The following is a 13,625-nucleotide window of genomic DNA, read 5'->3' as shown; positions in this document are numbered from 1 at the left end:
TCACAAGATAAATGCAACGTGCTGATGTATGGTAATGTTCAATAATACATTCTCCACCAGGCTCAATTCATCAGGGACTTTCTGGAGGGGAGGCATTCGTTATTGGCTGTCTCCGGACCTCAAGGATAACATTTCTGTCCTTTCCATTGGCCGCCCCGCTGCTGCAAGCCTCTTCCCGTCTTATTTTGATGATGAATATGAAGGCATGCTAAGCTGTGCTGGAGCATAGCTCTCGCTGACTGCACTCCCTCCCCGGGCTCAAGGACTCAGGGGCTCTTCGCTGCTTCCCCTGCCCATCACCACCACTACCAGCAGCAGCAGCAACGCCAAAAGTTGTGATGCTTTTCTTCACCCAGTGCTTTGGGGCTGTGTTAGATCTCATTCACCTGCGGTTTCAGCACTACAAGGCAAAGAGGGTTTTTTCAGCTGCTGGGCAACTTGTCTGCGTCGTCAACCCAACGCACAGCCTAAAGGTGAGTTAAAAATATTTTTTTCTCTTCTGGCATTTTCTTGTCCTCCCCACCCCGCTCTGCCGCCGGCGTTTCTCTGCAGGGACTGAAATGATGCTCTGGCAGCAAGGGGAGAGTGCTGTTAACACATTGCAGCCCTGGCAGAGAGGATGTTTGTGCTGTCTGGCTGCACGATTCCCTTTGGAGCAAAGGAGAAGCGACCTGCCGCTCCAAGCAATTGTGGGAAGTTGCTGCTCCCACTCCCCAAAGTTTCCTTATCCCTTTCACCCATGTAATGAGTGCATGTGTTGCAAATGTCTGGAAAAGTTAGTTGTATGAATTAATGTGCCTTTTTGGTGGAAGGAAGCTGGGTGGTCACCACCATCACCCAGGCTGGCACCTAAGCACAACTGGCTGCTGCTCAGCAGTGGAGCGTGGGAAGAGGGGGGCGGCAGTGCAGGGGTCTCCAGCTGCTGCTCTTGTTCACTTATTTGGGGGTTAAATGCTGTTTTCGTCTCCTGAGGGGAAGTCTGAAGGCATTCATCTAGAGCTGAAAGTGTCCTTAAGCTGTTTGCAAGGTGAATCTATTTTAGGCAGGAGAATACATTTGCCTTAATGCAAAACTATTTATAGTCCCAAAAAAACCCATTTCTTTTACTCACAGGGTTCTGAATTTTCACTGACGAAGTGTCAACAGCTCTGTCTACGCCAGAGCCCTGATGTTTGTATGTAGAGAAAGAGCAGCAGGGGGAGAAAGAGACTGGGAGGCTTAATTACTTTATCACAGTAGTGAATGACCAACTTTAACAAAGTGACTCCTGTTTTGCTGGAAGTCTTGGTGGACCTGACTTGTGATGCCACTCTGCTAGCCCAGCACAAGCTCAGAAATGAAACTAATTCAAGACAGCTTATTTTGGCTCTGGTGGCATTCCTGCAATGCACTTGGAGGGGTTGGAGGGAGAATCTTTCCTGATCTGCGGACCCCCAGGAGGTCCATTTATGGGGTAAATCTGTCTTCAGGGCAGCATCCCTCCCCAAAACAGGCAGATTTTCCACACTTGTATTTCCAGCCTGCGCTTAGGCAGGGAGAGGTTGTTTCCAGCATGATGCCAGCTCCAGGAGGATTTCGCCACGAGGCTGTGCTCAGCCCAGCAAGCACTGCCGGCCAGGGCAGGTGCTCTCGGAGTACGAACTGCTTGTGTGCGGGCTCATCTCTCCCACCATCACGCTCCTCTGCTGACACAAGTTATTTAAACACTCTGCAGTCCTGTTATAATCTGAAAGGGTCTGGCTGTCGAAATGGATAAAAGAAATAGCCATGTTCCTAAGTGCATGCTCCTGTGCTCAACCTCTTTTATGTGGCTGTCTCCTTGTACTTTCATGTGTCATTTTAATTATTAAAAAAAAAAAAATAGCAGGAAAAAGGTTATTGAAAGTCACAACACAATTTCAGTGTCAATAGCACTGCCTGGTGAGGTCCCGCAGGCACAATTAGGGATGTTCACTGACTGGTATCTAGGACTAGACCTGAATTCCTCCATTCAGGTCCTCTCAAGTTGTAGATTTGCTGTTGTTGGAGCTGCAGCATTTTACTTTTGAGCATACAAAAAAAATTGCTTTTGTTCCTCTCTGTTAAACACATAGGGCATTTTAGTGCACTAAAATCCCACATGGACAAGTTCTTCACTGATCAGACACAAAGCCTAGCAGAGAGACAAGTGATCTCAATAGTCTCTTGGTCTTGGCAGCTCTTGAAAGCAGTCACTGGATGCAAAACTCTCTTGGAAAAAAAATGGTAACCTTCAGGTGAAGGTCTGATGTGTCAGCGAAGATCCAGTGAAAATCATCTTGATCTGGGTGGGAATTGCTCGCATGATAGGACTGCAGTGGGAACCATACGGAATGTTTCCTGCATGGGCCTGTTGTAACGCTAGATAGATGGGACAGGCTGACAAGAAATCTCCCTGCTCTGAAAAAAAACCTGACTGTAAAGTGAAATAAGCTCCTGAGTTATCCAGCTGACATCCAGCTGGATAAATACAGCAGGCTTTAGCATTGATCCACTCTCAATGTGCTCAGTTTGGCTTCCCACCAGCTCTGTAAAGAAGGCACCACAGCTCTGTGCCAGCACCCAGAGGGATAGCTGATTCGGACCCGTTCGTGCCCAGCGTGGCACTGCAGGTGCCCACCTGCCAGCACCAGTGAGCAGCAGGAGCCTGTGGGCCAGTCCCAGCTATCTTGAGTGAGACACCTCACCCCACTTTCTCTTACCTGGTGGTGGAGATGTGGTCACCTCCAGCTGACAAGACACCTTGTTCAAAAACCAGCATCAAAGAGAAGTCAGGTCAACCTGCCACTTGGGGTACGTGTTTCCCATGAGGATGCACAGGGAGGTTGTGGTTGCAACCTCCAGCAACCTGGCACAGAGGCTTCTGAAGCTCGGACAAGGAAATCTCCCCCACAAACTCTTCCATACAGCAAATGACACCTGAGGGACTCATAAAAATGAAAGGGCTGAACGTATTCCTGTGTGGTGGTATACAGTATCGTGACTACTTTGATGTTTCATAGTCTATTATTTCTAGCTGGGTCATTTCAACTGGAACATTTTGTTGACAGACCCTGAATCTATCTTAACAATTGACAAGTGGAGTGAAAACTATATTAAGTTTCACGGTCGATGAATACAAGCCTGCTAGGAAACAAGGGCTAGGAGCAATGTCATTAGTCTCCCTTCCCTTCAAGGTTTAAATGTTTGTGCTTATTCCAAAATCATAAGCTCTTTGCAAAGGGATTACTTAATTTTCTATCTCCACAGCACCCAGCTGAAGGGTGGCCGACTGCTGCCCTGGTTGACTGGGCAAATAATAAATGACAGGCATCATATTTTGGTGTGATTAAGCATGTTGACAACCCCCACATTGGTCAGGTCCTCAATCAGTGCCAACGCATGTAGCTCCATTGAAGTTAAATTGCAGCAACACCTCCATTGTCACCCCTTCCATACAGGGGATTGGTCAGGGATGGCGGTGGCCCACCCTGAAGACCCATGGTTGGTGATCATGTGTGTCAGACATTTAGCATCACATAAAGCACTCAGTAAGCAGCAGAGAGCAGGGCACCCTATAGGGAAAGTTTGCTTCAGCTTCTACTGTCACAGACCCATAGCTAGACCAAGAGGGATCTCCAGTAAAGTTATATCAGCATGTTGTCACTGCTGTCACAGCCCAGATCTCTGACCGTAACCAGCGCCCACCACTTGCCTCTTCCTTTAAGAGTTGGTGGAGAAGCTCATGCTTAGAAAGAAACTCATGTCTTTCTTCCCACAGAAAAGGCTCATTAACTAGGAAGGCTTATGAGCGATTCAGTGTATCTTACAGGAGAAGATGATAACAGTGTCAGTGCAGAGAACTCTATTGATCTGCTGCTATTTTCCCTGTACACAACAGGCTGACACAGATGGCTATGAATAAGGAAAGACAATTTTGCAAACATGACCCTCTGTTTTGCCTTTTTGGCAGGCATGTGAAGAGGGGGGGTATTGTTTTGAAGTCTCTTTGTCCTTCTTGCTGCTTTATGTTCTTTGTCCTCCCGCAAGCTTTCGCAGGCGTAGCAGCAGCACTTTACAACTTGGTGCTACGCTGGGATCAAAATTCACTTTCTGAGCAGAGAAAGTCTGTTATTTACCATACTTCTATAGGTCATCTTTGTTCTTGGTTGTGCTCTATGCATTACCTTGTAACCTGTCTTCCTTCAAGCGTGCAGTCACTCTTACATCTCTCCTTGGTGAGGCACAGCCAACCAACAGAGCTCCCCAGCTAAGTGACTGCTCCCTCGAAGGCCTCTGAGTCCATGGTTGGACTCGATGATCCGATGGGTCAGGATTCCAACCTGGTGATTCTATGATTTTATAGTAAACAGAGGAGCACCGCTCATGCCGCTCACCGTAAGCCCCAGCATGCAGGGAAGAATTTAACGTCCTCCATGCGCATGGAAGAAATGAGCAGGGTTTGCTGGTCCCTGAAGTGATGAGGGTCAGTGAATTCCTCTGCATTTTCCTCCTGTTAATAGAAATTCCCGGGACACTGCTAATTGCACTCAGAGGAAATGGCAAAGGTGGGCACTTGTGTCCTTGCTCCTTGTCTGGTATTGGTCCCTTCCCCAAAAAACAGCTGTACATGGCAGGGACAACAGAGCAATCACAGCCCAGCTGGGTGCCAATGCCTTGTGAGCTGCTGTGTACAGCTGGGTAAAACAGATCTTCTTCATTCAAAGAGTTACTAGCTTTCTGCATGCAACTGTGACTCTTTGGAGAGTATGAAAAATGTTCTTGTAAAGAATGAAAAAGTATGTTTACAGTGTTCCTGTAAAACCCACCCATCTCCTCTCTGTAGAACTTCAAGGAAGTCCTTGAATTACAGAAAGAAGCATACTTACAGGAAGGCATAAATACTTGAATGTTATATTCAAAAAGGATTGTAGCACGGTTCATGGGGCCAGACTGTCTTCTAGCTATTTTTTAAAGCAACAAGCAAATCTGCTCTGAGTTAGGGAAGGGATTTGAATCCTGTTATAACAGTTTGACTCTGCATGCAGTAGCCAGCCAAACAGCATTGTAATCCACTTTATCCCCAGCAGGATTAAAGTGCTACGGTGCATTATACACACATGAGATTCATTTATTAATTTATTTATTTGGTGCAAGGGAGGAGAGGGATTCTAAAACCTGCTGCTAACAACCCCCAGATATCCTCCATCACTGTCTCAGCTCAGACACCTTCAAGTCTCCCATGCAGGGCTGTGATCTGGGGAGCCCAAGTGGCATTTGACCCCAGTGTCTAGTAGGATCATGACAGCTGTGGTGATAGGGGCTGCGATCCCCTCTTCTGCCTGCAAAACCAAGCTTCTGGCAAGGAGCCTGGGTCCCTTCCCTGCTGTGGGCCAGGGCTGAGTGAGCACTGGGCACCTCACACTTTCAAATTTTTTTTTGTAGGGATGCGGATGGCAGCAAGAAACACTGCTTTGCCACCCCCCCTTTTGCCCTGCCTCTGCGTGAAGGGGTTTCAAATGGCGAAAGTGGAAACTAAGTGGACTGCAAGCACCCCGGGAGCCTCCATGCTTGCACTCACAGCTGCTTGCAGACGTGACTGTAACCATGCTCCAGAGAGGGAAGGCAGAGCACGCTCCTGCAGCTCTCCCCAGGCACTGTCCATCCACCAATGCCACTGCCTGATCCCAGGAGCTCCTTTCTCCTGTAACCCATTAACCTTGAGCCCACAGACCCATGCACACACACACCCCTTGGGAGCATGGTGTGGGCTTTGCTCCAAGCACATTGCAAAGCAAGGAAGCTCCAAGCTTCAGTGTGGTCTCCCAGAATAACAACTCTGGCATCTGCTCATAGGAGACAGAGGGAGAGGAAAAGTTCCTGTCTCAGAAGTTTCTGTGTTACTATGCACTGGCTTCATTTTCCTCACCTCCCACCCTACAAGCACTGCAGGAAATTAATTACCACTACTAACTGGCCTTGCTTGCCATCCTGCAGCTCTGGAGGTGGGCTAGAGGGGGTAAGCATTGAGTCCTTTCACACTTACATCTGATTTTGAGGGTGAAATTCAATAATAAACACAACCTGGTTGCAGGAAATTTTAACTCAGATGTTATCAATGGGAGATAGTACCATTATTATAATATTAGAGAAGTGCCTCTCCCCTCAACAGGATGTTTGACAGCAGGATGAGGAGTAGCCATCTGACACCATCACATATCACAGTCTGATCCACCCACTCTGATACAGCTCAGTATATCAAGAATTTCTCAGTGCAGCCCTTTGTGTGAGACATAGCAGCCTAGATTCATCCCTCAGGAGAAATACTGCCCCAAAATAATTGCTGTGGCTAGCACACAGGGAGAGAGCAGAAAGGGATGTTTTACTATAAGCTTTGATTACATTCAATGAGTGGTGAGGTCTCAGTCTGCTTCCCAGCAGATGTAAGTCACTCCAGGACTGGCATTAATTAGCACATGTTGCTGATTGCCTCAGTAGAGAAGCCAAACACTAAACGTGGTCCTGCAAGCCCCAGATGCTAAGAAGTCCCAAGCCAGGCTCCCAAGCATTGAGTGTTGCCTCCAAGTCATTTAATCATTAAGAATCTCTCCAGTACCAAAGACCTCCCAGGACCCTTAGCCTGGGGACACTTAGAAACTTCATTTTTTTTTTACTCAGAGGCAATCTGGGGTTCTTGAGTAATCTAAAAAATTGAGTTTAAACAAAGCACATCAGATCCTGAGAGCTCCAGTAAAGTGAGAGAAAGGAGCTGCTGTGGCTATGCCCTGTGTCTCTGGGGTTTTGGTGCTTCCTAGGAAAAGAAAGCCCATAATCCTTGTTCTTTCTGACTCAGAGCTGAGACCTTGGGTCCCCCACCCTGCTCCAGCCCCTCCAAAGCCTTCCCATCACAACAGGCAATCAGGAGGCTGCGGTGGCAAGAACCGCTGCCCTCCCAGCATGGTGGGAGCGCTGACTGGAGGAGCAATGATAGTGATGGGCTGTCCTTATCACCCCTCATTGGCATCAGCACTGGTGCACGTGGCCCAATATGGTGTGGTACAGCGCGATGCAGAGCTACTGTCCTCCTTGGAGCTGTTGGAGGTGCGTGACAGGAGGCAAACACACTGCTGAAAAGAAGTTAATTCCTTTGGCAAATTGAACATGATTTGAGTTAGCTAGGCCTGCTTTTGGTGTGATTTTTTGCAACAGAGGCTGTAAGGCAAGCTGAGCCATGCTGCCACAGTCACCTTCTGATGGAGATGGGGAGATCCAGGTCCTGAATGCTCCACTTGGGTCTGGCTGAACACAGCAGCAACTTCCCATCCCACTTCTGCATACACATGCTTTATTTGGAAATAAAAAGCACAAATATTCATACATTTAACATCTTATCAGGCTGCATTATATTTCTTTCTGTCTTTCCATAGCTTGTCTCTTTTCGTTATGTATCATTTCTTCTGTGTTATTGCTCCTCTCATTCTGCCCTTTCCCTGCTATACCAAAGTCTTAAAGCAAAAGGTTCGCCTCATCTGTCTTTCAACAACCTAATTCTGGCCTTTAGTTTACTCCTGCTGAAAGGAAAGCATCACTAATTTCACTGCAACTCTGGATCTCTTATTTTCCTCTAAGTTCCTTCAGAACAAATCACAATAATTCAGTCCTCAGCTTGTTTGGTGCCACCAATTTACCTACTGACAGATGAAGACCTGACTTAAAATGATTGTCAGCAAGATGAGAAGAGGTACAAAAAGCAGTGAAACTTTGATGTTGCCATTTGCTGATGCAGCTGGTGAGGAACCCAAGTGCCTTACGTGCCTGCAAAACCTTATTACCATCAGGTACTGGATCATGGCTTGAGAAGGCAAGTCTAGCTGGAGGTGCCACGTTCATCTGTTGTTCATCCAGCAGAGTGAGCCATGATCATGATCATGTCACCAGTGACAGCGAATATCTTCCTTCTGCTTCAGTGTGGCACCGTATATCCACTTCCAGCAGGGTTCCAAGCTGATTGTCTGCTGTGTGCACTGCCAAAGTAGACACACGTCCCTTCTGCTTCACAGAATCACAGAATCACAGAATAACCAGGTTGGAAGAGACCCACCGGATCATCGAGTCCAACCGTTCCTATCAAACACTAAACCATATCCCTCAGCACCTCGTCCACCCGTGCCTTTAACACCTCCAGGGAAGACGAGTCAACCACCTCCCTGGGCAGCCTGTTCCAGTGACCAATGACCCTTTCTGTGAAGAATTTTTTCCTAATGTCCAGCCTAAACCTGCCCTGGCGGATCTTGAGGCCATTCCCTCTTGTCCTGTCCCCTGTCCCTTGGGAGAAGAGGCCAGCACCCTCCTCTCTACAACCTCCTTTCAGGTAGTTGTAGAGAGCAATGAGGTCTCCCCTCAGCCTCCTCTTCTCCAGGCTAAACAACCCCAGCTCTCTCAGCCGCTCCTCATAAGGCCTTTTCTCCAGCCCTTTCACCAGCTTTGTTGCTCTTCTCTGGACTCTCTCCAGAGCCTCAACATCCTTCTTATGGTGAGGGGCCCAGAACTGAACACAGGATTCGAGGAGCAGTCTCACCAGTGCCGAGTACAGAGGGAGAATAACCTCCCTGGACCTGCTGGTCACGCCGTTTCTGATACAAAGCTTCCACGCTGCAGGAGCAAACAGCTGGGTGGGATAGTGGCCTCAGCTGGCTTTCACAGCCTCCCAAAAAGCTCTTTCCCCTAGAGACTATTGACAGCTGTGCTGAATGGCAAAACTTCAGTGATGCATGGAGATCTGCTGAAAATTGCACTGGGTGACCTGCTGCTAATAGCCACCTGTAATATTCCTGCTCAGCTCTCCCACAGTGCTCTCGTCCAAAGAGGGAAGAGTATCCTGGCACTGCTGATGAATTGCCTGACACATACACAGTATACAATTTGAAGCACTTTTTATTTATTTATCTAGAGCCATTTCTGAGTATCTTATATAACATTAATGGATTTATCTTTAGCTCTCCTCTTTGGTTCCAGCAAAACATGAAAGCGTCACTAGGGGAAAATGGCAGAGACTTCCAAGTACTTTGTGTGCTTATTTTGGTATACTTTTTTTAGAAGTTTGAAACAACTTTGGAAAGGAATTAAACAGTTATTTCCACTGATACAGTGCTTTCAGTGATAGTCTTTTCTTCTAGAGCAATTTTGTTCTGAGCTGACACAAACTGAAAACCCTTTTCCTTCCAGATTGGCCTCTCCAGTAAAAAATAAATCATCTGCACAGCTTTAGTGATGTTACTGGTTTTTTACACATGGAAATATTATATTCCAGAGTGGTTGGCAAATTGCCCATCAGACCCTGGAAAATGCGTGATGGAGAGGAGAAACAAGTCCTTGTGAATATCTAAAACACAAGATCACACACCCTTTCACATCAAGTACCAACTAAACTGGAAAGAGAAACAGAGAAATGGACTATAAATGAGACATGAAAAGATTAAATCAGTAATGTCCCCTTGTGCAGAAAATAACTATACATGAGCAAGGAGGTAGATGCTACAAAGCAGAAAACCATATCAGCAGAGGATGAAAATGTTCTTCAACGCTTAGGGACTGCCATGTGGAAAATAAGCAGAGTAATAAGTGTGAAAATGGAGTAAATAGCCACCACACAACGATTACATAAGGCAGATGGGTTAAGGAGATGGTTAAGGTCACTGTCAGGCTTTGTGGAAATGAGTGACTGAAATGGAAACGGCAGAATGGCAACAAGTGCAGTGATCACAGTAGTGCCATGAACTCAACAAGAGCACTCAGGGATTCAGTGTCAAGCATGTGCACAGCTTCAAAAATATGTATATTTTGCAGGATCAAACCCTTATTCAGACATATTTATTCTAAAAAATTATCCTACTTCATCCAGCAGAAAACCATATGAAAAACCTTCTGGAGTCCAGGAAGCTTATCCTTCTCTTGGGAGGCGTGTATGGTGGATTGAAGTCGTCTTCCTCAAAGGAAGACTGTCTTTCTTGCCACTGAAAATCAAGGAGTCCAGAAGATTAGCTTGGGATGGACTTGTCATTTTATCTAGCTGAAGTTAGATGAAACGAAACCCACCGACATCCTATAGTTCCTTTGACTTATGCAAAAGAAAACCCAATGAGGATAATTGTCTTCTTAAGATAAATCCAGAAAGTCTGGGCACAGTAACACCAAGTATTATATTCAGTGCTATTTTGTACAGATTCAGGTAAGAAAATCTTTCCATTCCTCAATAACAAGCTTTGAGGGAGTTTTTAGATATAGCAAAAATAAAATGGTCTGGCAACATAACTGCAGGGTGCGAGCTTTCGATTTGTTTCTACTAGAAAGAACTTCTAATAAAAAAGGGGGGTGGTGGTGGGAGTGTAAAATTTTGGACTAATTGACAACATAGAATTTTAGATAAAGCAGACAAATAGACCGTGGATGCCAGGCAAGACAGAGGGACAAGGGGATCCAGGCGGACAAGCTGAAAGTGAGCCAGAAATGTACCCTTGTGGCAAAGGTCAACCTCTTCCCAGCCTGTGTTAGCAGGACTGTAACTAACAGGAGGGTGACCTGTGAGACTACATCCCAAGTACTGAGTCTCACCTGGGGCTACCTGCTACAGGGAAGTCTCTGACACTGGGAAGCAGGTACAATGAAGGGCACCAAGCTGGCCAGGAGGCTGGAGCGCGGGATGGAGGAGCAGAGGCTGAGGGCTGCACTTGCTCATCCTGGAGAAGAGAAGGGAATTGCTGTCCACCATTAACTAATGGGACTGTATAGGAACAACAGAGCCAGATTCTTCCCAACGATGCGGAGTGGAAGGACAACAAGAACCAGACATAAGCTGAAACAAGGGATGTTTTGAGTAGGTATGAGGCAAAAAGTGATTCTCATGGGAGCAGTGAGTCACTAGCACAGGCTGCCCAGGTACGCTCTGCTCTCTGCATCCTTGGAGATTTTGAAAAGTTGATGGAACTCTGAGCAACCTGATCTCTCTTTGCAGTTGACTCTCGTTTGAGTAGAAGTTGGACAATGTGATGCCCAGAGGTCCTATTCCACCTGAGTTGTTCTGACTTTGCAATCCTGTATAAAAACAGGGTTGGTGTTTTGGTGTGCAAGAAGGGGTGCAGCAGTACAAGCGGTCTCAATAGCAATCATTGAATGCTTGCATCAACAACATCCAAGCCAAAGTCATATCTGAAAGACATGTCTGAAAAGAATGAAGAAGGCAGACAGACAAGCATGTGGGACACTCTCAGGAATCCAGGGATCAGCACAGTAGACTGCTAGTAGTGAAAAAGTATGGAGATATACCAGTTACACAAGTATCTGGTAATTTATACTCATCAGAAATACAAACCCTTATGGTTGTCCAAAGCCCAGAGCTACTACCAGCTAATGAAATCAGTCTGAATTGGAAAGGAGGTCACTGTGGCAGATGAGGGATGGCAAAAAAGAATAAGATAAACTCCAAAATGTGTTTTGCAATAAACACCCTTATTGGTAATCACAAGAAATACAAAAAAAAAAGCTCCAAAAAGGAGAGGACAGACTGTTGAACCTCTATCGGCAAAGGCTTTCCACCGTGGCACAAGGGTAAACGTGTTCCTAAAGAGTGCTGAGTGGAGCAAATAACGTGGAGCCAGTCATGTGGAGCAAATAAACCACTTGGATAAATCTGTCTTTTGTTCTCCTTACGGGATGGCTGTCAACAGAACAAACTTTCCCTGGACTTATTCAATTAACTGCTTCATGATTACTCTCCCCCTATGGCAGGATCTGTAATGCTTCAGACCTATTTTGTTTTGGCGTGTGAGCTGTGTTAATTAGCTGGGCAAAGAGGTATGAAAAGGCTACTACTTAGGTACTGTCATTTCTGTCCCCTGCCTGGATTCTGGGTCTGATCCCAGGCTTAATAGAGTTTGTTTCTATTTATCTTTGACCAGTGGAAGCTAGAGGTGCTAAACAGATTTTGGTGACGTAGGATGAGATAGCATCACTAGAAGTGAGGAAGTGCTGCTTTGTCAAGCCTCTTTAGACCAGCTCATGGTTTGCAGTATGGAAGTCTGCAGGTGACCTGTATTTCATTGGGACAGCTTAAAATATTGCCATCCCACATGGCTTTGTTAGTCCTCTAAAAGCTGTCATTGCCCCTGGTGCAGGGGCAAGAGCGGGGGACACAAGCATGCTCCTCACACCACCCCCAACCCATTTTGCAGGTCTTTGTGGGTTTATTATAAGAGTTTGCATTAGTATGTCAGACTGAAGAGGCCGCTGAAATGCAGGCACATGTTCCTTTATGCTGCCTTGGCCATGGGAACGTGACTCTTAGCAGTGGCCCTGCAGGCACTGGGATCAGAAATGTCCCACAGCAAGCTTCACCACAGGATATCTGACAGGAGCCTGAGGCATCAATCCTTGAAAAATGTTTCACTGGTATTTAAGGTTTGCTGGCCTGGGGGAGATGTTCACGTTTCATTTTTGCTCCTTGCATTATCACAGAGTCGTGATGTGGTCAGGGGGTTGTCTGGCTCATATAGTTTCCCCTTCACCCTCATTCTAGCATGTGTTTTTGGGGGACATTTTACTCCTGTTGAGTCAAGCAGTATCCCATATTTGTGTTAAAATATGTACCCAGGTTTAAACCTCTCATCATCCATGCTTTTGGCAGTGGGTGAAGCCATGTTTTCCACAGCCACGTGCCAGCCTCAGCAGAATGCACCCTCAAAGAAGGCAGCAATGCAGCAGGAACACCTGCCTTACAAATAGGATTTTTACTTTCAGGCAATTCATGGCTATACCCAGGTCTAGATATAAAGTGTGGCAGGAAAACAGACGCAAATACTTGCAGTAATTCATCACTTCATCTGGTCGCCCAGACAGACTGCAATCTTTCATCCAATCACAGTGGAAACAAAGCTTGGAATCTCAAGGGTGTAAATCATAAAGGAAATAATACAACTTTAAAAATAAAACAGAACTTTTACTGGGTTTCTTCTGCCATAGAAAGTACTTCAAAAAAGACACTCAAAAATATTAAGGTCGTGCAAGGCTGCATAAACATAACCACTGGTTTGTAAATAACTGATTATAAAGACTGAATTTTCTTTCAGGCTGTTGGTAAAAGATGAAGGCTGTATCAGAACACAAATCTGAAGCCAGCTTAATCTTCAGGAGCTTCACAAGGCAACTGGAGATAATTTAGTACTGCAGCTAAGCACAAACTTACTAGTGAGGTATATCTGAATAATTTTAAGCTTTTAATGATTTTTTAATAATAAGCCAGTGATTAGAAAACAACATCCCAGTTCACAGATAAATCTGGGCTGCATCTGGGTATCTCACTTATTTGCTGCTTTAACTAAAGCAACTTTAATTTGCCAGGGACCAATCAACAGCCTATAGCAAGAGAACTCAGTCTGATGAAGCAGATGTTGGGGAAGGGAAGACCTTTTCTTTACTCACTTATAGGGAAAAATTAATTGATGCTGAAAGCAGCCTTTCAGCATTTTTTGTAATAGGAGCTTTTGCTTCTTGACTTTTACAACATAGAAGAAACTTGCAGATTAAGTAGCTTCTGAGTGGTTTTTCATGGAGAAGGATCTTAATGCTGTCTACAG

The 13,625-nt window shown here is 45.8% G+C and overlaps 1 protein-coding gene across 1 annotated transcript in view; it reads left to right on the top strand.

Moving 5' to 3' along the window:
* Positions 1-313: 313 nt before the first annotated feature.
* SIAH3 (siah E3 ubiquitin protein ligase family member 3) overlaps positions 314-13,625 on the top strand; it is a 49,208-nt gene continuing 35,896 nt past the window's right edge. Inside the window, exon 1 of the mRNA XM_069881321.1 lies at positions 314-473. Coding sequence (XP_069737422.1) covers positions 339-473 — 135 coding nt within the window. The 5' untranslated portion in view covers positions 314-338. The remainder of the gene's footprint in view (positions 474-13,625) is intronic.

This window comes from Phaenicophaeus curvirostris, chromosome 1 (assembly GCF_032191515.1).
Source record: "Phaenicophaeus curvirostris isolate KB17595 chromosome 1, BPBGC_Pcur_1.0, whole genome shotgun sequence".
In the NCBI taxonomy this organism is placed as follows: Eukaryota; Metazoa; Chordata; class Aves; order Cuculiformes; family Cuculidae; genus Phaenicophaeus; species Phaenicophaeus curvirostris.
This window is presented reverse-complemented; position numbering and strand designations above follow the sequence as displayed.